Source organism: Callorhinus ursinus, unplaced genomic scaffold, assembly GCF_003265705.2.
Source record: "Callorhinus ursinus isolate GAN/ISIS: 27379988/994484 unplaced genomic scaffold, GSC_fseal_2.0 scaffold41, whole genome shotgun sequence".
Lineage (NCBI taxonomy): Eukaryota > Metazoa > Chordata > Mammalia > Carnivora > Otariidae > Callorhinus > Callorhinus ursinus.
In genome coordinates, this window is record NW_027397103.1 from 5,582,793 (window position 1) to 5,605,071 (window position 22,279).

Sequence of the window (22,279 nt, forward strand, 5' to 3'; positions counted from 1 at the left end):
CCCCCGGCGGCGGCGGCGGCCCGGCCGCCCCGCGCTCCCCGGCGAGGCGCCGCCGCCCGGCCCGGCCTCGCCTCGGACGCCTCGCTCCGACATGCCCCGCTCTGGCGGCCGGGCTCGCGGAGGATCATGACTGCGGCAGCGAACTGGGTGGCGAACGGGGCGAGCCTGGAGGATTGTCACTCCAACCTCTTCTCGCTGGTGAGTAGCCGGGCTGCGGGGAGGGGGGCTGAGTCGGGGGGGGGGTCCCCGGCCTCCGCCGCGGACCAACTTTCTCCTCCCGCCGCCGGGACTTCGCCCCTCCCTCGCCTCTCCCCGCCGTTCGCCTCTCGTCGATTCTCCCCCTTTTGGATCGTCTCTCCCTCGCCTTGGATCCCATCCAGTGTTTATTTGGCTCTTTAAAAATCATTTGTGAGCGCGGCGCTCGGCGTGGAATTTGCATGTGGAAGTCTCAAAGCTGCGGATTCTGGGTCGCACTTCGAACGCCCACCCTCTGTTGCAATCACACCCCCCTTCCCCTCCCCTTTCCTCCCCTTTTTTCCCTAAATGTGGAAGGCTTTGCCTTGTGCTGCCCGCGCCCGCGATAAGCAGCCTTTCCCCCCCTTGTCGGATCGGCTGCCCGCCCGCCCGCCTTTTGAATTTTTTTTTTTTTTAAATTCCATAATGACACCTGCAATTTCGCCCGAAAACAGTTGATTGAATGCGATTGTGTCAGTAAAGGACTCTTGCACCCGAAGCTCCCGCGATTGTAAACATCGACAGCCGCCTGCCTCTCGGGGCTTACTACGCTGGAGAGCCGTAAAGCCATTGCACCGAGCCGACGGAAGGTGGAGAAGGCTTTTTCTTCTTTCTCTCCTCCTGTGTCTTTTAAAAACTGTTTTCTCTATCCTAACAACGAATCCACACACACACACAAAAGCAACAAGCTGGGCGGTTTGATAACATCGCTTTTATCTGCCTTCGCCTTTCTCGCGGTCTCTCTCTGATAATTGACAACTTTTCCTTCGGATTTGAATCGCCTGCCTTAATCTTGAAGCAGTTAGGGTGTCAATTGTTCTCCTGGAAGCCTGGCATCCGACGACGACGTCTAAATTCATCGAAATTAAAAATGTATAGGGCTCCAGCAACTCTTTCCTGGCGGTGGCAGTGACATTTGGTGGTAAATGCCATCTTTGCTTTTTATTGGGTCGTATTACCTAGCTCTGAAAACATTCACCTTGTTAAACCTGGCGTTTAGGCTAATAATTGCAGTGCGTGGTCTTTAAATATGTGCTTTGTGCATGAGTTACTGTATGTATAGCTATGTGCCCGGGAGACTACGAATTTGTTTAAATATTGAGCAAAGATTTGTAAACAGATGTAAGGCAATTATGTTTCAAGCGTAGAATATAATTGGAAAATTGGCTGAACGGTTTGTTTAATTTAGCCTTAAAAAAAACAACTTATTTTAAGTTATGTACTCTTTTTGGGGGGACTGCCTTTGGAGAGCATGCATTTTGGAAATTATTTTCTGTAACCTCTGCAGTAGATAGAAGCATTATTTCCTTTTAATCCTTGTTTACATTTACACTGGATAAATAATTTAGTGTTCAAATTGTAATTAGTTACATTTAATTATGGGTAGGCATAGATGCTTTTTTTTTTCTTTGAAACTAGTGGAGAAATACACATTCTTGCCAGCTTTTCAGATGGAAGTGCTATTCTATTAAATATTTTCTTATGCAGATAAAAAACATCAAAACACGTGATTTTTTTTACCCACAAAGACAGAGTGACATATCTGTGCTTTCACTATCCTATATAGATCACGTTAATTTTTTCGCCCAACGTACTTATTGAGGTATATAATCTTAAAATTTAATTATAAGTTTTAATTCTTCCTTTTCGTACTGTGATAATTTTCCCTTGATCTTTGATATGTGGGAATAGAAATCATTTTGCCTTCTCTTTTCTCTCCCCCAGAATATCATTTAGTATCAGTCAGATTCAGAGACTTTAATAGATTAGCGAACATATTGATTAAGGGGTATTTAAAATGGTTTTTGTTTGGTGGCTGGTGATCACATTGATGCTTTAACAGGTAATTAAAATAACCAAGTAGACCAATATTAGTGAGGAGAGAGCCCCGAAATTACCATATATCATTCTGACTGGTAATGGCTTGTGTATATGTGGCTAATTTATATACAGTAGATTTTGTAGACCATTGAAACTATATGTGTAGCCAGCCTTTAAGATACATCATTTCTTTTATCTTTTTTTTTTTTTTAAAGCTCAAGTAAGGATGATAATGTTAAAGAGATAAGATGCTTGAGATTCTTTTGGAGAAACAAGCAATTTTATAATAGAGGATTTTGTGTTTTATGACTGACTAGAGGTTTGTACTTTGGGTATTTCTCTCAACCTTTTTAAACCAGGAATTGAGTGTGTGTGTGTGTGTGTGTGTGTGTGTGTGTGTGTGTGTGTAGGATTACTCATTAGGTGGCAAGTTTGAAATGCAGAACTGAAGAAATTCGTGGGTTGCCTTTTTTTTTAAGGACTGTAGAATGCATTCTGTTGTATGTGGAGGGTGGATAAGGTGCTATTTTTTTTTTTTTTAGATTGAGAATCAGTTAAAAAGCTGCTGATAATGTAAGGTTTTGCTCATTCCGAATGAAGAGTTTTCCTTGAAAATTTCCTTGAAATTCTAGGCAGGAGCCTAGAATATTAAAATATGTTGTCTAAAGTACATTGTATAGAAGAGTTAATTTCAAAGGAGCTAAAGTCGTCCCATGTTTAAAATAAAACATATATTACAAGAACTCTTAAAGAGATAAGATAATAATAATATGATAATAGCATGTATTTTTCTTTTTGGCCTGCAGGTTTTTTGAGCAGAGAAAAGTATTGTTTATAGAGAATTTACCTAGATACTCATATTAATGTGGATTGAAATATAAACTAGAGATTAAAGTTCTGTACCACACTAATGATCCACCCACTTTCTGTTACCTTGAAGTGTTCATTATGGCTTAGCAAAAGTAGATTGTGCAATAAACTGCCTTAAGATTTTTGTTCTTGTTTTGCTTTCTGATTTTCTACTGCATGGTGTCAGATTTCCCAAATCCTCTGTCCCCCACCGCCCACCCCCATTTCCTAATGTAAAAAATGCCATTGTGTGTGTATGATATGGGTGATTGTATGTGTTTCTTATTCTTACCGTTTGTTTGTGGGATTCGTAGCTCCTGCATTAAATGCATGCCTTGCTGTTAACCTTTGTGACTCAAAACTGTTTTCTCAAGTTGTCCATCACATTTCTGTGATGGAGACTCTTGTTATATATTCACTCAGTTATAATTCAGTTAAGTGTGTTAAATCTTGTCTTTTTGGAAAGTGTAACACTGCACCCTATCGTGTGTCAACTCACCCTTGAGGGAAGACATAATTTCCAGACAGAAATATATCTTTAGTTTTGCTTCTTTAGTTTTGTTTCTCTATTGAGATCATATGGAGGAAAGTAATTTTGTGGTCTTTAACTAGATTTAAGTATATACTCTTTGAGAGTTTGATCTAATTCTTAAGTATGTGTGTTCCACCTTCACGTTGTTTTATTTGCTTAGAATCTTCCTGACTGTGGGGTAATTGGGTGATGATATCAAATTCTCCCTCCCTGAATTTGAAACACCCGTACACGTATTAGTACATACTTCCTTTGAAGGACCATTAATTCTGTATCTGAAGCTTTAAGGTAATCTGTTGTTGACCTGCTCTCTTTTCTCTTAGGAGATTTATATTTTTGCAGAGAGGGAAGATAGTTGTAAATATAGAAACTTTGGGATCTTTTCTTTCGAGCTAGAACAAATGGGGAGGGCTGTAAGTTGAAAATGAGCAAAAGGAATGAGTTCTCTCATCTTCTCAAGTGCCAGAATACATACACAGGGTATTTTTTCATCCCATTTGCCAATTTTAGTATTTAAACATAAAGCATCTTTTTTTCAGGATGGTTTATTTTCTTTAATGAAAATATTTATAATTTGCTAATGTATGTTTTCTGTTTAGCATTTTGTTGTTACTAGCACATGGTGTTACAGTATTTATATATTTTTAATAGCAATAATTGCCACCCGGTAATAGTTGCCATATTAACCTCCAATTGCTAGTAAATATTTTTAAGTACATAATAGACAGCAATTTAAGGCATAGTGTAGCAGTTTACTGGACCGTTTTAAAGAGCCATTTGTACGTGTGATGAGTTCATAATTTTAAAGAGAAAATAATGTACCTAAGACTTGCATGCTGCAAAATAATATTGCTGTCTTACTGCTTGAAGTGCTCCTTGAGAGGAAGTTAGGTTGGGACTCTTTTTTGAGAATGAAGGCCTGGGGGTGCCTTCAGGATATAAGTGTTTATTGAGTTTATCCCAGGTGCTTATATAGCTTAGTATTTTCTTTGGAATGTTTTGGTCATTTTTTTTCATGATTGTATTAGGTATTTATTTGGAAAAAAATCTCTTAAGGCATTCTTTTAGATAAAATTAAGTTATGGTAGTGGATTAATTACATATGTAAAAATGGATTCATCTTTTTTGTTCACTGGCTAATTTAGCCTTATTAATTGTATTCATCAGACACTTTCAGAGATCTCTACTCTTGAGATTAATAAAGAAGATACTCTGTCACCAGTTTCTACTATATGCTATAAATTGAGACAACCATTTGCAAAAGATAAGTACATTTTATAGTTATGTTTGCCAGATTACTTAAAATTGAGATGAAACTCAGTGTAAATAGTAAAAAGATTGCTTATCTGGATTTTTTTTTAATGAACAGTTAATACAACTGTCAAAAGTTTGATTCAGAGATAGACTATTTTTCTGAAATGATTTGACTTTGATAGAATAATGTTCCCTCTTTCAGTAGTAGAAGGTACCGATGTGTTTTTTGTTTTTGTTTTCGTTTTCTGGAAGTGGGTAATGTTTATTTCATAGAAACCAGCCAGTGAGAGAGATCAAAGTTTATGAAAATTAAAAATATGGTTGAATATTGGGTATTATTACTGAAATGTGCATTGCAGCTATTAAAAATTGAGAAAAAGACTTTATGCAACATTGTTATTAGTGCCATTTGTTTGAAATGTATTGTGTGCTAATCTGCTATATAAACTATTTGTGTTTTGTAATGTTGGTCACGAGAATTTCTATTTTGTGTTTTTTTAAACATTCCTATTTTGAGAAATAACATTTAATGCCTCGCAAAGTGAAGTAATTAGGTAGCCTTAAAATGTGCTTTGGCGTATAGTTAAAAAAATTCATACACACACATACACGTGCACGTTTTGTTTCATAGGACTTGCTTAGAGTTTTGGAATTAATATTTGTAATGTGTTCTTGGAATTTAGAACTTTTTTTCCCTCTTGAATCATTTAACTTCTTTCTGATCCTGTTCAGATAATTTCCTTTTATAGTATGTGCTTTCATTGTTTATTTGAAAGATTTGAAGGTGTTAGCTTTGTTCTGTTGGGGGAATTCACTTCATTACATAGGGGAGATGATTTTCCATTAATCTTGGTAAATATTAACATAAATGAGGAATTGTAAATTCAGACTCATTTTGCATGAATGAAATATGTATGCATGCCCAATTTTTGTTTAGTATAAAGTCACTTATGTACATCTGTAACATAGTTTTCTATCTTTTCTTTAGTTGATAGAAAAGTTTTAAGTTCATTTCAAACGTTGTGGTTGGTGTTTATTTCCGACAGTTCCCTCACTCTGCTACAAGGTTTTATTCTTTAATTTTAATAATCATTTGTAGTATAGATTAGATTTTATCCCCGTAAGTTGGCTATCATAGTCTTCTTTTAGGAGTGCCTGTTTTGCTTGCATTTATGTTAGCATGCTTTAGTTATGTTTGTTGGAATAAAGTTGTTTTCCTTTTTTGAGCTAATAAAATGTCTTTCAGAGTACATTTGGATTTGATTCTGGAAAAAAAGAGGAAAGATGACTTTTTATTTTTCTTTCTAGATGAGAATTAGGAGAATCAGTGTGTCTAAGGGAAAATGTTATGTCATTGGCCATCTCCATACTCTGGTTTATTATGTATATTTCTGAATGTTTATTTTCTTATTGGTGAATTGTGGTAGAATCCTATTAAAAACCTATTTTTACTACTGTGAAATAGCACAGAGCCCTGGTTGACAGCTTTCTACATTTTGTACTTTTTCCAGTACAGTGAAATTCCATTACTGTTGAAGGAACCTCCTGAGTTGATTATATTAAAATTTCATTTGTGTCTTTATTTTGCATAGTTTAGATTTGTAACTTTAACTTAAGAAATGGAAAGGGGAAGATAAAGAGAATTAGGTAAACTTGCAGGTAAGTATTTTCTCATTCATCACTAGATCTCTTTACTGTAATAGTTGAGTCGTAATTTGTTCTGAGTCACTGCATCAATTGGATATATTTAAGACATTTGATATTTAAATTTGAGAAAATGATTTGTTTTAAATAAAGTATATAATTGTGAATAGAGTTTTTATAATATTGAGTGGGAATTTCAAAGATTGATCATCTAAAGGGTATATTAAATTGCATGAAAACTTTTGATTTTTTTCCCCCCAAAGGGCATTGATAAGTTTCTGAGGAAGTATTTTTGTGTAAGACACATGAAGCTTCCTCATAGAGTTCTACATTATTTCATTAAATAGGAAAGATGATTAAATCCATCTGGGTTTAATTTGAGAGCTAAGAAGTAAAGTATTCAAAAGAGTATAATTGGTGTGAAAAAACATTTTGTGTTGGCAATTCTCATGATTGAATTTTAATGTCCTAAAGAGAAATAAGGAAAAACATATGTATATCTAACTCAGGAACCAGCTCCTAGTTTATTTTTTTATTATTATTTTTTTGCATGTACGTATGTGCCTGGCACAATCCTACTCATCTTTTAAGTAGGTCAAATTTCACCTCCTCTGTGAAGCTTTCCCTGACTCTCACTGGCAGAACTAGTCAGTCTTGCTCCATATATGTACCTTCTTCTATGTACCTGTGATAAGCGCATGAGGTTTTGTAGGACAATGACCCTGTCTGTATCATCTTTGCATTCTCTTTAATAGTTAGACCTTCATTAACTATTTGTTAAATAAATTAATTACTGGACAACTATTCTCTGTCTTATTCCTAAGGGAGTTCTCATTGCTCATTTAGGTCCTGATCAGAATTATGTTATTTTTCTTTGAACTTACTTAGATTTTTAGCTCTGTATTCTGAATATGTATTTTCCAGGCCATATGTAATGTGGCTTGGTAATATTTTAGGTGAGTTCTAACCTTTTTTAAAGAGAATTCCAACCAGGAGTTGTGTGCTTATCATATATCAAAGGAATAGGCATTTAGTTAGTATTTAGTTTTCTGTAGTGTGGTAGGCAACCTATAGATTTTGGAACCTGTTAGAGATTTTGTTTGGAGCTTGATCTAGAATTCCTTCATTTTCATTCTTTAAGCTGTACGGTAGGGTTTTTGCTCAATCTTCAGTTTAGGATTACTTTTCATGAGCCCAGCATAATGGGCAGTGAATGGTAATGGGGAAAATTGAGTGGTATTCACATTTTTTATTAGTGACTGACTAGTCAGATCAGGTTGGTTGCATTATGGTTATGTGCCTCAGTTTCTCCTTCAGTAAACTTGATGGAAATAGGGAGGGCGGGAAATATGAAAGATCATTTTTGAGTACCTTTTAAGGAAAGACTAGAGAATGTTTTTTAATAGGAAGAGACTTCTAACAAATTAAAACTCAGGTCAGAGAGTAGCCCTAGGCAGTTCACTAGGAAGTTGCAATGGCAAAATTAGTTGTTTTAGGTATGGCAGTTATGTTGTATTTGTACCTGTTTTAGGGGAGCAGAAGATTAAATTGTTCTTGAGTCTTTCCTCATAAATAAGCCATTGAGAAGAAAAACTTGAATTTTATCTTTGGATGTTCCAATTTTTCATTTGTATATATGATTCACAGTGTGTCTTTAATATGCTGAGTGATTTTGCTGTACCAACCCTAAGCTATGACTGGCTGAGCCTGGAAATTGAACTGTGGCTCTTATTTGGTAGCTTAAGTTATTAATTCCTTGGCAGCTCCAGAGTGCTCTTTGAACTTTAAATAGCAGTTCTATTAACATTTTGAGATTTGTCTCAGGGAACGTCAGAAATAGTACTTAATAAATATCTTTTTCTTCCGAAAGACTAAATCATGTTTTACTCTTGACCATGCATGTCACAACCCTTACTATGTTTTGAACAAAGTATGTACTCTCAGCTATTGGCTAATTCTATTTTCCATTTAATAAGGCAGCAACATCTTAAAAATACTGTTTAGACCTTGTTGAAGAAGTGAATTCCCCCACCCCCAATTGTAGTTTTTGTATTAGTCAAGCGGAATATGATTAGAGTCCTAAGTTTTTATCCAGAGGTGTGGAATTTTACATGTAGGTGTTCTTCTCTAAAATATTTTAAAAAGTTAATTTCTGAGTTTTTTTTCCATTTAAAAACTTAGCCTTCTGTTGCTACAAATGATTGTTAGCTTATTTATGTTGTGTTGTACTTGATTACTTGTGTTACTTATGGCAGCATTTTTATGGGAATGAACTTATATTTATTGTTCCAGTTTAGAATGTCAGGAGCACCTTTCCTCTGACTGTAATAGTGCTGGCAGTCAGAGCAGGCATTCCCTAAAAACCCTTCTTGGCCCCCGGCGGCGGGGAGTGAGGACAGCCCAGCACCTAGGCCCTTTTCTAGGCCTTGGAGAGAGGATTGCTATCAGAGAGGCTTGAAGAGAGTGTTGAGAGGTGCAGATTGGCCTCCCCCATGGGAAGAATTTTCCCTTCCCTTCCTGCTTCCTCTTTGATACACTTTTATTAAAACTTTGAGAATAGTGGCAGGTCCTGTGATGTCATCAGGAAAAGATTTTTGTATTTCTTTGTCCTTTAGCTCTTCCCTTACCTTTTTTCCTTCCCTCACCATGAGAGATAAGGTTTCTACTTGCTATTTTTTGTGGTAAATGAGGACTTCTGAGCCCTAGTGAAATGAAAAAGAGAATTGGGGGTGAGATTGGATGGGGTAGGCAATAAACTACTATTTAGAAACGTTAATTTCTTATATGTTATATTTGAGAAATTCAGGACTTACAGAATTCATTTTTGAATAATGTATATGCATCAGTAGTGATTAAGATCTGGCCTTGGGCTTATAAAAGGGCTAATGTTTTGATATGTGGGGATAAAAAAACCTACATATAATATTTAATTTCTAGGATGCTATATGATGAGTGCAGAGGAAGAGCATCACTAACAGGTAGCATAGGACCTTGTAGCCAGAAAAACTCAGAAGGGGAGTTTTAAACTGGATCTTTTTTTTTTTTGTCTTTTTTTAATTATTATGTTAATCACCATACATTGCATCATTAGTTTTTGATGTAGTGTTCCATGATTCATTGTTTGCGTATAACACCCAGTGCTCCATGCAGAATGTGCCCTCTTTAATACCCATCACCAGGCTAACCCATTTAAACTGGATCTTGAAGGAATTCCTAGAGAGGAATGGAAAGGACATTCTTTGGAAGCTCAGTTGACAACTCTAAGTCTGTCCTTGAGAATATTTACTGAAGGGGTGTGTAGTAGAACACTTCTGATTTACGGTCTTCATTCTTGGTTTCCTTTTAAAAAATTACAAAATGTTGAGATCTGGGGTGCCTCTGTGGCTCACTCGGTTAAGCATCTGCCTTCAGCTCAGGTCATGATCTCAAGGTCCTAGGATTGAGCCCCACATCGGGCTCCCTGCTCAGTGGGGAGTCTGCTTCTCCCTCTGTGTGCACCTCCCCCATTTGTGCATGCACCCTCCTCTCAAATAAATAATTAAAGAAAATTATTTGACAGAGAGAGACGCAGCAAGAGAGGGCACAGAAGCAGGGGGAGTGGGAGAGGGAGAGGGAGAAGCAGGCTTCCCGAGGAGCAGGGAGCCTGCTGGTGGGCTCTATCCCAGGACCCTGGGATCATGACCTGAACCGAAGGCAGACGCTTAACGACTGAGCCACTCAGGCACCCCAATAAATAAAATCTTTAAAAAAAAACTTACTGAAATCTAATTTTTGTTAGGTGGAAAATTTGGAGGGTGGGCAGGCCAATTTGGGATTAAGAAAGGGTGATGTTAAAATAATCAGTTTTCTAAAATAATTCAGTTCTGAACTTTAAAAAAAAAACAGTGCTATATTACGCAAAATGCTAATGACTGAAGTGACAAATATTTCAGAAACTGGACAGACGTGAATCTTAAATGAGCAGATGGGATATGAAACTAAAAGCAGGAGATAATCCAAGACGATATAGAAACTATTATGAGAAATGAATTAAGGAAAAACAAGCGTGTTAAATGATATTACATTTAATAATGTGTTTAAAAGCCTTTCTAGGATTGCTCTCTTAACAGACAAACTAGAATTGTTGAACTGTGTAACCCATCCTTTAAATTTTGTGCATTTAAAACAAATTAGATTTCGGTCCAGGGTTACTTCTCATGAAGCCTAGACATTTAAGTCGTGAATGTATGTGTTATATGTGCTTTACAGTTGACTATAATTCGCTTTCTCTGCAATAAAAATAAAGAGAATAATGATTTTCAGAGACAGTCATAGTGGACGTTGAAGGGAAGAGAGGTAAGGAGTGAAAGATGGGCACGTTTGCTATTTGGATGGCAGAGTACTGAACTGAAATCATTACATTGACTGTTGAGGGTAGTAGACTCTGGATTCTGGTGGGTTGCAGAATGGATGAATGGTACACTTTTCAGCTGCAGAAGGCTGATTGTGAAGCAGGCAGGGATTTGGGAGTGGGGAGGGAAAGAGATCGAAAGGTAGATTGAAGGAAAGTTTTTAGAATGCAAGAGCCTCATTTGTGTTTGTGGACTTAGGAGCAACAATAGTGGAGGGGCAGAAAGAAAGGTGGAAGATAGAAGAAGAGCTGTTAGTTGATGAAAGGAGTCTGGTGGGAGTTGGTGGTAAGAACCCAGACGATGGCTGAGGTTAGTGCTAGAAAAGAGTAAGCCCCCTCAAATCAAAGATGTGAGGATGTAAGATGTGATTAAGTGTGAAGTGAAGTCTCAGTTGTAGCTTGAGAGCTTTTCAAATTCAAAGATTAAATAAATATATTGAGCTTGTGCCTAAATTTTTACTTGATGTGCTTGTTGTAATTAGCCATCTTTATTTTTTATTTTCCTTTAATGGTCATTTTAAGTAGGTCAGATGTCATCTTCTTAATTTGTACACTTCAGAATTACAAAGCTAATTCTGAGCTAGTCATACTAGAATCGACAAACATCTGCCCAAATGAGAAGTGCTCTTCAAAGTAAGCCTCCTTGAAATGTATCAAATACCAGTGCCATTGTCCATATTTTTCTGGTTCTTTTCCTTTGGAATTGCTTTTAGAGTTTAGTCAGCCACTCCAGAAAATCTTATTTTAAGGGATGCCTCTTTGGTCAGTGTCTTTTCTTCTCTCTTTATAATTTACTGTGTTCTGCTTTTTGCTCTAAATTGTTGCGCAAGCCAGCAGCTTAGTACCTTATGATGGGGTTCTTACTGATGATGAGCAAAAACCCTGGGAAGAACTCTACTTTTGAAAATATGGCATACATACATTGTAGATGTGTGCTAAGAATTCCTGCCCTGCTCTTATACAGCTGCTTCCCAGGTTCTGAGTCTAGTGGTTCAATGTATTTTGTTTTCAGACAGTTTCAGTGAAGGTGCATTTAGTGGTATATTAATTGGTAAGACTGGATATTGGGACAAATTAAGTGGAGGTGGGATTTTTGCTTTTTGGGGATTAAGGCAAATTATCATAAAGGGGGAATAGAATTGAGTAGAATTGTAAAGTTGTACCTCGTCTGTCTAGCGAAGATCAGATACCATCCTGAGGTCCATTTTTAGTGAGACTGAAGTAATCATTAAGAAAAGCCTTGGGATAAATAGAAAAAGCATCCTGTTGAGATAACCTCTTAAGATTTTAGCAAAAGTTTGAGACTGAAGTTTTTACCTTGCCTTTTACTGTTGGTTTACTCATCTGAGACTACCCAGTAAGCCATCTTGTATTCCATAATTGCTCTTTAGCAATTCTTCCACTGGTGAAGATTAGGATACAGAGCACTCATATGTATTTAGAATTTCACTTTCTTGTGGTCTGCTTTAGTATTCAGTGGAGGGGAGGTGTAGAGGGTATTTCAACTATAACAGTCATTCCTATATTAGTTGTTTAGATTATGAGTTGCAGTGTCAAGTATTTTCTATTTTTGGATTCAGGAATATAATGAAATTTTCTCAGTCAGCTTTATTTTTATGTTCTTCAGATTACATGGGTGAGTTTATTCATAATTCTTTTTAAGTTCTTTTCACATTTAAAAGAAAAGGAATTGAGGGGCACTTGGGTGGCTAAATCGGTTAAGTGTCCGACTCTGATTTCGGCTCACGTCATGATCGCAGGGTTGTGAGATTGAGCCCCATGTCGGGCTCCATGATGGGTGTGGAGCCTGCTTAAGGTTCTCTCCCCCTCTCCTTCTCTCTCTCCCTCCCCCCTTCTAAAAAAAAAAAAGAAAAAGGAATTGAAGTCCTTTAAAAAATGTGGTGTTATAATCCTAGAGCTATAGATATCTTAGGAACATTTACTTACATGATAATTATTCTCAACAACAGGTACTTTTTAATTTTACAGATTTATAAAGCACCTGAGCAGTTTAACATTTAGAAGTTATATCAGAGCATAAATCTACATCCCAGCTGCTTAAGACCATAATATTTATCTTTTGAAATATAAGTTCTTAACTTTACTACAAGCATTTTTTAAAGTATGTTGGTTTACATACAAAATGTAATCATCTGTGTGGATTGAATCAAATGTCCTGATCCCAAAGAGATTAAACTCATTATATGTCTATAAATTACTTGAGAGAGATATGTATGAAAATGATATTTTGTTGCTGTTTGGTGATACCATGGTGAAACTGAGCTTTGTAACCCAGACAGATGGTGCTATTCTTGAATCTGTCTGCAGGATCCTATAACATTTAATTAAACAGTGGAATGATTCTCATGAGAACTCATATTTTGATATGTGTAAGCTAATAAACTGGCTTCTTTAGTAAGTTTTATAAATTTGAGCTGAAAAGGAAGTATTTACTTGTTCTTAGGACAGTTTTCTACTGAATCTATTAAGATGAATAGCTTGTTTTGGTAGTTTATATGGTAATCGCGAGGAATATTCTAGATGAAACAATGAATGAAACTCACTAAGGGAGGCACTTACCTTTTTTTTTTTCTTTTTAAAGATTTTATTTATTTATTTGACATAGAGGGAGAGAGAGAAAGAGCACAAGCAGGGGGAGCGGCAGGCAGAGGGAGAGGGAGAAGCAGGCTCCCTGCCGAGCAAGGAACCCAATGTGGGCTCAGTCCCAGGACCCTGGGATCGTGATGTGAGCCCAAGGCAGGTGCTTAACCGACTGAGCCACCCAGGCGCCCTGGGAGGCACTTAACCTTCTAAAGGAGCTTTGAGTTTGTTGCCAAACTTTCTCATATGGTAAGTGTGATACACTGTTAAGAATCCAAAGAGCTGACTTTAACATATTCCAGAACCTCTGAGAAATTTGGTGATACATGTTAATGTTCATTTTAGAAAATTACTGTTGATTTAGATTCCTTGTGATCCACCTTACATTTTAATATTGGAATTGAAAATAGAAATGTTTTAAACTACCCAGCCTAGTTTTAATAAATTATGTGGATAGAACTTTAACTATTTTGTAGAAGTTTGATTTCAGTGGTAATAATGTATGGTTGAGATGAATAAGTTTGTCAATTACATAAATAAAACATATGTCATCCACCATTTCTGGACATCCTTGTCAATTATTCTTTCGTGAGATATACTTTTTATTTAATGCCTAGTCTTTAATAGAAGGGAGACAAGACTGAAAGGTGATGTTTGATGCCAGATTGGATGACATGAAGAAGCTGTAAGTTTATTCTGTATGCACAGGGGGGATGCCTGAAGGTTTTAAGGAGGATAATGACATGATCAGATGTATGTTTCAGAGAGAAAACTCATGTGGGCTCTGTGGAGTGTAGATTGTAATAGGGAGAAACCAAAGGCAGAGAGAGAAGGCTCCTAGAGAAGGCTAGATGTGAGAAATCATGCAGAGCTAGTAGGAGTGGAAAGAGATAAATGGATCTAGTGATATTTTGGAGGTACAACTGATAGGACTTGGTAACCAATTACATATGTCATGGGAGAGGAACCAAATGGCAAACAGATGTGTTCTTTCTTGGTCTTACGGCATTTGCATTCTTGTATATGTAAAACAAGGAGGAAGAGTTGGAAGCATCTATGTGCTATAGTTGTTCGCAGAAGACTTATGCTTTGATCACAGGTATGCATATATGAAAGTATTCACTGAGCTTGGGTCCTTGCTGTTAAGTCCTACAGAACTCAAAAAGTTTTAAAATTAATTATGGACAGGATCTTGGGGCAAAAGGCAGGGGATAGTGAAAAGAAAGCAAAAACAAAGATTAACGTCTATAACCTGCCTGTTTTCAGAAAAGATTTGAGGCAATGAGAAGATTTCTCTTTCAAGTTGAGTGAGATTTATAAGAGGAAGGAGGGGTGGAGAAAAGACGTGGGGAAGACGGGAGAAGGCGAGGCCTGTAGGGTGGATGAAAAAGGGCCTTTGGAGAGGTGTGGGTGGTGATGGTGGTGGTTGGAGGTGGAATTAATATTTTGGCAGAGGAAGAGCTAATGCAACTTTGATGATCAGAAATGGGCATGGAGAAGCCCCGACAGGAAGAAAGAAAATAGAGGTGTGGAAGGGTACCCTCACTACATAGCCTTTATTATGTGTAGAGCCTTTGCTTCTAATAGTGGTAAGCTCAGGAAGCAGATTACATATTTTCTCTGCAAATCTGTTTTTGGATGTTTTCATTGAGTTTTTTATTTAAAGGTCTTGGTTACATTTCATATTGGTGATATTTTTGGTAGGAGGAAGAAATAGACTTGTAACCCTGTTTTTCTTGCCTTTCTGGAAATTGCCGATTTGTAGGGATTGGTATAGTGGATAGAATAGAGAAGACACTTGTGAAGACTCCAAACAGTGTGTGTCTTTGGTGCTTCTTCCTCATTCTAACTTTGAGTTCCTTTAAATTTTTATTCTTGCCATTCTGTTTTTGTTCCCTCAGCACTTAGCTTCCTGATTGTACAATATTTTTATAGGTATTGAGAGTGTGATTGTTATGCCATGTCATGTCTTTACCTCACATTTTGGGAAAAGTTTTCACTTTCTCCATCTCTCTTTGCCGGTCCCTCCATACCCCTTTGATTTTTCAGCACATTCCTGGGCTCCCTGGGCTATGGCGCCTTCCCTGCCTGTGCTGCACTTTTATTTGGCAGTGCCACTTCTCAGTGAAAGCACTAAAATGTACATATGCACTTCAGAACTCTTTGATGTAATCTCCTTGGTGTGGTGGGGATCTCTCCTGTTGTTCTGAGTGCACTTACTGGCGCAGCGTGTGCTATCCATTGTCAATTGGCTGTAATTCATTCAGCCTTCCCATGTGGGTAGATTTTCACTTGGCTACCCTGAAGGTGGAGAGTTGGCTTTCTTGCAGTTGTCATTTTCCTTTAATTTCTCTCCAAGTGAGGTAGTAACTAATGAAATACGAAATATTTCCAAGAAATGTAACTTCCAAGAAATTAAAACTATAAAAATGAAAACAGTCCATTAGATCAGATTTACGCCAGCTCTTCCATTCTTGTTAATGTTCCCTTTTTGTGTACATAGAGGTAATCACAGTATAAATATACTTCTTCATTCAGCTAAATTCACTCACACATTTTCCATGTGGTTACAGTTTTGGAGTTACAATTTTAAAAGAAAAGTTATGTATTTCATATATTTAATAAAAAATTATGTAATTAGTTTCAAATTCAAACAATATTCAAATAATAAAACATGAAGGTTCTCTGCCCCCCATGGGGAGGTAACTACCAGTAGTTTAGTTTTTGTCATTCCAGAGTTTTTCTTTTGCATATGTTTGTGTGCATATATACATATGCATTTTCAAAATTGTTTTTATTAAATATGAGTACATAAAAGTACTTTGTATAAATCATGTAGAAAGAATCTTTGTGACACAATGAACACCCATGTGCCTAATATTCAGGGTAAGAAAAAGAACATTTTATCGTTTGCATAGCCCTGTGCTGCCCTTCCCTTCCCATTCTTCCTTCTCCCTTCAGAGGTTAACGGTTATCCTGAATTTTATGTTTATCTTTCTGTATTTTTTTTTTCTTTTATTTAAGTAGGCTCCACACCTAGCGTGGAGCAAATACAGGGCTTAAACTCGCAACCCTGAGATCAAGACATACACTGAGATCAAGAATCGGACGCTTACCTGACTGAGCTACCCAGGCCCCCCTGTCTTTTTTTTTTTTTTTTTTAAAATCTCTTACTTTATTTGATTTTTAAGATTTTATTTGTCAGAGAGAGAGAGTGCAGGCACACACAAGCAGAAGGATCGGCAGGCAGAGGGAGAAGCAGGCTCCCCGCTGAGCAAGGAGTCCGATGCGGGCCTTGGTCCCAGGACCCTGGGATTGTGACCTGAGCTGAAGGTAGATGCTTAATAGACCGAACCACCCAGGCATCCCTCTTTCTGTATTTTTTAAAAAGTTTTAATTATGTATGTTCAGAGTATGTGTGTGTGTATAGTTTTGCATGTTTTTGAGCTTTTTGCAACTTGGTTTTTTAGTTTAATACTACGTTCTAACAGTGTGGATTTATAATTCATTCCTACACCCGTTTATGCATTCTGTTGATGATGGGCATATTTATAGTTCAAAAAATCACGGGGGATAATTCTCCAGCTTCTCCTGTAACATGTTTTTTCTGCTTAATATTGTCTGAAGATATTTTATTTTATTTATTTATTTTTAAAGATTTTATTTATTTATTTGAGAGAGAGAATGAGAGATAGAGAGCATGAGAGGGAAGAGGGTCAGAGGGAGAAGCAGACTCCCTGCTGAGCAGGGAGCCCGATGTGGGACTCGATCCCAGGACTCCAGGATCATGACTCGAGCCGAAGGCAGTTGCTTAACCAACTGAGCCACCCAGGTGCCCTTATGTCTGAAGATATTTTAAAGTCAGCAAATTTAGATATACCTCATTTTTCTCTGTGTTTTTTTAATTTATTTTTTTAAAGATTTTATTTATTTATTTGACAGAGAGAGAGAGACAGAGAGGGAACACAAGCAGGGGGAGTGGGAGAGGGAGAAGCAGGCTTCCCGCTGAGCTGGGAGCCCGATGCGGGGCTTGATCCCAGGACCCTGGGATCATGACCTGAGCTGAAGGCAGATGCTTAATGACTGAGCCACCCAGGCGCCCCACTGTATGTTTTTTTAAACAGTTGGTATTCTGCATTATAGGATGGATGCATTATTGTTTGACCATCAGCTGTGAGAAACATAGGTTAACTTTTTTTCTGAATTAGTACAGAAATTTAAATTTTGATAGTTATAGCCATAAATTTTTAAAAAACGTGTCAGTTTACATTCCTATGGGCAGTATATAAATGTCCATGTCTTCTGTCCTCGTCTCTAATGAAACGTATCATTTAAATTTTTTCTACTCTGTGTAAGAAATATCTTAGTATTTTTGTTTTCAGTTATGTATTTCTAATGAGGTTATGAACATCTTTTCATATATATGGGTGTGCATATTCTTGTGATTTTTCTTATTTTTTAAAAGCTTTTAATCTCTCAAAAGCCTTTTTTGTTTTCCTATTTAAAATTTCCAATCATTGGGGAGCCTGGGTGGCTCAAGTCATTAAGCGTCTGCCTTCGGCTCAGGTGCGGGGCGCCTGCTTCTCCCTCTCCCACTCCCCCTGTTTGTGTTCCTGCTCTTGCTGTCTCTCTGGCAAATAAGTAAATAAAATCTTAAAAAATTTCCAGTCATTCACTGATAGGAATCTGTATTTCAAGTTAGATCTTACATGTTACACACATTGTTAGAGCTTTTGCTGTTTCTAAAAGTGCTTATTAAATGCCTGGAATTGTCTAGTTGCTTGCCAGCCACATGCATTTTCTCATCAAGGTCCTGATGAGTTAATACTCATTATGAGTTAATACATCATCATGAGTTAATACATCAAGATAAAAAAACTGAGGCAAGAATTTTAAGTAATGTAACTGGTGTCACACGGCCAGCAGATGATGGAGCTGTCACTGACTTCAGAGCCTAAACACACTTAACCAGTGTGTACATATTGTATGCTCTTCTTTTTCCTATCTGAATTCTTGAAGGGCTTCTATGAAGCTCTTCCTAGCTATTCCAAACATTATTGGTCTCTTTCTTTTCTGAGCCTTTTAAAAATTAACAGTGTACACCATATAATAATAGTGCAAGCACGAAGGTAGAAATCACTGGAGCATATAGATTTGCCTGAGATTAATGGAGTGATAATACAGTTTACATTTTTTTAAAGTTTCATCAGAGATTAATGGAGTAATAATGTAGCTTAAAATTTCTTCCCACAGATAGGGAGATAGATTTTTTTCTCTTAGAATGCTTTATTCCAAATTTGAGCAATTGTTTGGAAAATGAAAAAATAGGATAGTTTATTACTTTGATTGATGACTGGGGCAAGATAAAAACCTAGGTGACTGCATAGTCTCAAAAAAAACCCCCCCAAAAACTTAGAGAGGCTCCTTGGTGGCTCAGTAGGTTAAGCATCCAACTCTTGATTTTGGCTCAGGCAGTGATCTTGTGGTGGTGAGATTGAGCCCTGTGCTCAGCAGGAAGTCTGCTGGAGATCCCCCCCACCCCCATGTGTGTTCTCTCTCAAATAAATACATCTTTTTAAAAAAATTATCACCTCACTAAAAGTCTTTCAGTTTTTTTAAAAATAAAAAAGCTAGAATGCTCACATCAAAAATGACTTACTATAGTACCATAATCATGTGTTTGTTAAAAACTAGACAAATAGCTTAAAACAAGATAAAGTTAAATTTTTTTTTTTTTTTTTTTTTTTTATGTATTCAGTGTGGAGGCAGGCATTTAAGAACTGGTTTGGTTGCTTCTCAGTCATCAAGTGTCCTGGGCTTTTGTTGTTACTCCCTCGTCCTTAGTTTATCATAAGTAGTAGCATATTGTCCAAGATGGTTGTTCAAATTCTAGTCATCATGGTGGCATTCTAGATTGGAAGGAGTAGGAAAGGAAGGAAGGACACAAAAAAAGTTAACTCAAAATTAACTTCTCCTTTTTAAGGAAATTTCCACCAAGTTCCTTATAACACTTCTAGCCATACTCAGGGAAGTATTAAGTGAGCATATTGTTCGCCTCAGTAATATAGATTGTACGTTACCATGGAGGAAGGAGCCATTCATGTTTGGGTAGCCAACTAACAATGTCTGCTATACAGAGAAAATGATAGAAATTACTGTTTATATTCTATTATTGCAGTTGGGCAAGAAATCATCCTAATGTCACTAATGAACTTCATTAAAGAGTTCAGTTCCCAGAAATTTCACAAGAGTTCTCTTTTAGTTAAGGTTAATAAATATAAATCATTAACCAGTGTTCTGATGTACTTAGGCATGAAAATAATTTTTTCAAAAACATTGCATACTTTCTAAAAGAGATTCATAGTTAGGGAGATGAGCAAGATGGTAAGATGATATTTTGGCTCTATTAAAAATAGGTTTTTTTTCTTTGAGAGATTTTTTTCATGAATTCTTCCCTTAGTACATAAAGTTTTGATTATAGAGGTAATAATTTACATACAATAAAGTGAACCCCTTTTATGCAAGTAAGTACAGTTTCATGAGTTTTGACAAATATATACCTATGTGAAACCACCACTGAAATCAAAATAGAAAACATCTCTGATGCACCCCCATCTCCAGATAACCACTATTCTGTTATAGATTCATTTTGTCTTTTCTAGATTTTTTTTTTTTTTAATCAATGGAATCATATAGGATATAGTCTTCTGTGCCAGGCTTCCTATTGTTGTTTAAATAGGTTATTCTTTTTAATGCCAAGTTGTAATCTCTTATATTAACATACCACAATTTGCTTACTCAGCCATTTATTGGTGATTATGAACAATTTATGTACTGGTTTTGTCTGGGACATATGTTTTTAGTTCTGAAATAGTGCAGTTGCTCAATCATGTGGGAAACATGGGGTTCACTTCATAAAGAACTGTTAAACTTTTAAAATCTGGTTGTATCATTTTACGTTTCTACCAATTATATGAGAGTTCTAATTGTGATCCTGAGGTAACAAGGATTTTCTCTCATGATTTCTTTCAGAAGTTTTATAGTTTTAATTGTTAGATTTAGGTCTGTGAACAAGTGATCCATTTTGAGTTAATTTTTTTTGTGGAATAAGGTAGGGGTTGAAATTCTTTTGGTATGTAGGTATCTAGTTGTTCTAGCGTTATTTGTTGAAAAGACTGCTTTTCTCATTGAATTACCTTGGCATGTCTGTCAAAAGTCATTTGAATATATTGGATATATGTGTCTATGTTTATGCATAAGTTTATTTCTGGATTTTATATTCTCTTCGTTTGATCTGTATGTCTCATGCCAATCCCAGACCATTATGATTCCTGAAATTTTATAGTAGTGTCTTGAAGTTTGGGCAAATTCTCCAACTTTGTTCTTTTTCAAAATTGTTTTGGCTCTTCTGGGTACTTTGCATTTCAGTATAAGTTTTAGAAACAACCTGTCAATTTTTCACAAAAGATCCTGCAGGGATTTTTATTGTGATTTCATTGAATCTGTAGATCAAATTGGGAAGAATTGACCTGTTCACAATTTTAGGTCTTCCAGTTCATGAACAGGGTCTAGCTTCCATTTTTTTTTTTTTGATCATTAATTTCTGTCTACATTGTTTATAGTTTTTGGTATACTGATCTGGAACATACGTTATCAAATTTATCCCTAAGTAGCTCATATTTTTCAATGTTTCAAATGGCACTGTTTTAAAATACTGTTTTCTACTTTTTCATGCTAGTATGTAGAAATACATTTAAGTTTTGTATATTTATCTACATACTGCAACTTTTCTAAGCTCAATTATTAGTTGTATCTTTTTTGTAAAGTCCTTGAAGTTTTGTAAATGTACATGATGATGTCTGTGAATAGAGATGGTTTTATGTCTTCCTTTCCATTTCTGTGCCATTTACTTATTTTTCTTGCATTATTGCATTGGTTAGGACCTATAGTACAAAGTTGAATAGCAGAATGTACCTCCTAGCTTTGTTACTGATCTTAGGTGGGAAGTATGCAATCTTCCATTATTAATTGTGATGTTAGCTCTAGTTTTTGAACATCTTTTTAATGGGGTTGAGGAAGTTCCCTTTAATTCCTGGTTTACTTAGTTTTACTATGAATAGGTGTTGATTTTGTTAAATGTTTTTTTCTGCATCTGTTGAGATGATTATAGGTTTTGTTCTGTTAGTATGGGGGATTTTATTAATGGGTTTTTGAACTAGTTTGATTCAATTACATTGATGGGCTTTGGACTCATTCAGCTAAGCTTGAATTTCCAAGGTACACTCCATGTGCAGGGTGTGCTACCATTTTATGTATTGTTGGATTGGGTTTGTTGATTTTTTTAAATTTATGTTAATGAAAGATTACATGTAGATTTCTTTTCTTACAATGTCTTTGTCTTGTGTTGGTAATGTTAGTCTTATAAATGACTTGGGAATTAGCTCTTCTGTTTTCTGAAAGAATTTGTGTAGGATTGGTGGTATTTCTTAATGTTTGATAGAATTCACTAGTGCAGCCATCTTGGCCTTGGAGAATACTTTTTAGGAAGGTTTTAAATTATGAATTCCATTTCTTTAATAGATATAGGACTATACAGATTCTTAACTTATTTTTTTGTTTTAGTTTGGTAATTCTCTCGAAGAATTTGTCCATGTAATCTAAGTAGTTGTATTTATTGGCATAAGGTTGTTTATAAAAATTCCATTATCTTTTCAGTGTCTTTAGGATGTGAAATAATTCCTCCTCTTTCATTCCTGATATTGGTAATTTGTCTTTTCTTTTTCTCCTGATTAACCTTGAGAAGTTTGTCTATTTTATTGATTGAAAAAACAGCAACAGGGGACACCTGGGTGGCTCAGTCCGTTAAGCATCTGCCTTCAGCTCAGGTCATGATCCCAGGATCTTGGGACTGAGCCTTACATAGAACTCCCTGCTCAGTGGGGAGTCTGCTTCTC

The 22,279-nt window shown here is 36.4% G+C and overlaps 1 protein-coding gene across 2 annotated transcripts in view; it reads left to right on the plus strand.

The window, feature by feature from the left end:
- Positions 1-30: 30 nt before the first annotated feature.
- Positions 31-22,279, plus strand: part of MED13L (mediator complex subunit 13L) — a 302,219-nt gene continuing 279,970 nt past the window's right edge. For both annotated transcript variants that reach the window (XM_073881054.1, XM_073881055.1), the window contains exon 1: positions 31-198. In XM_073881054.1, coding sequence (XP_073737155.1) covers positions 127-198 — 72 coding nt within the window. In that variant the 5' untranslated portion in view covers positions 31-126. The remainder of the gene's footprint in view (positions 199-22,279) is intronic.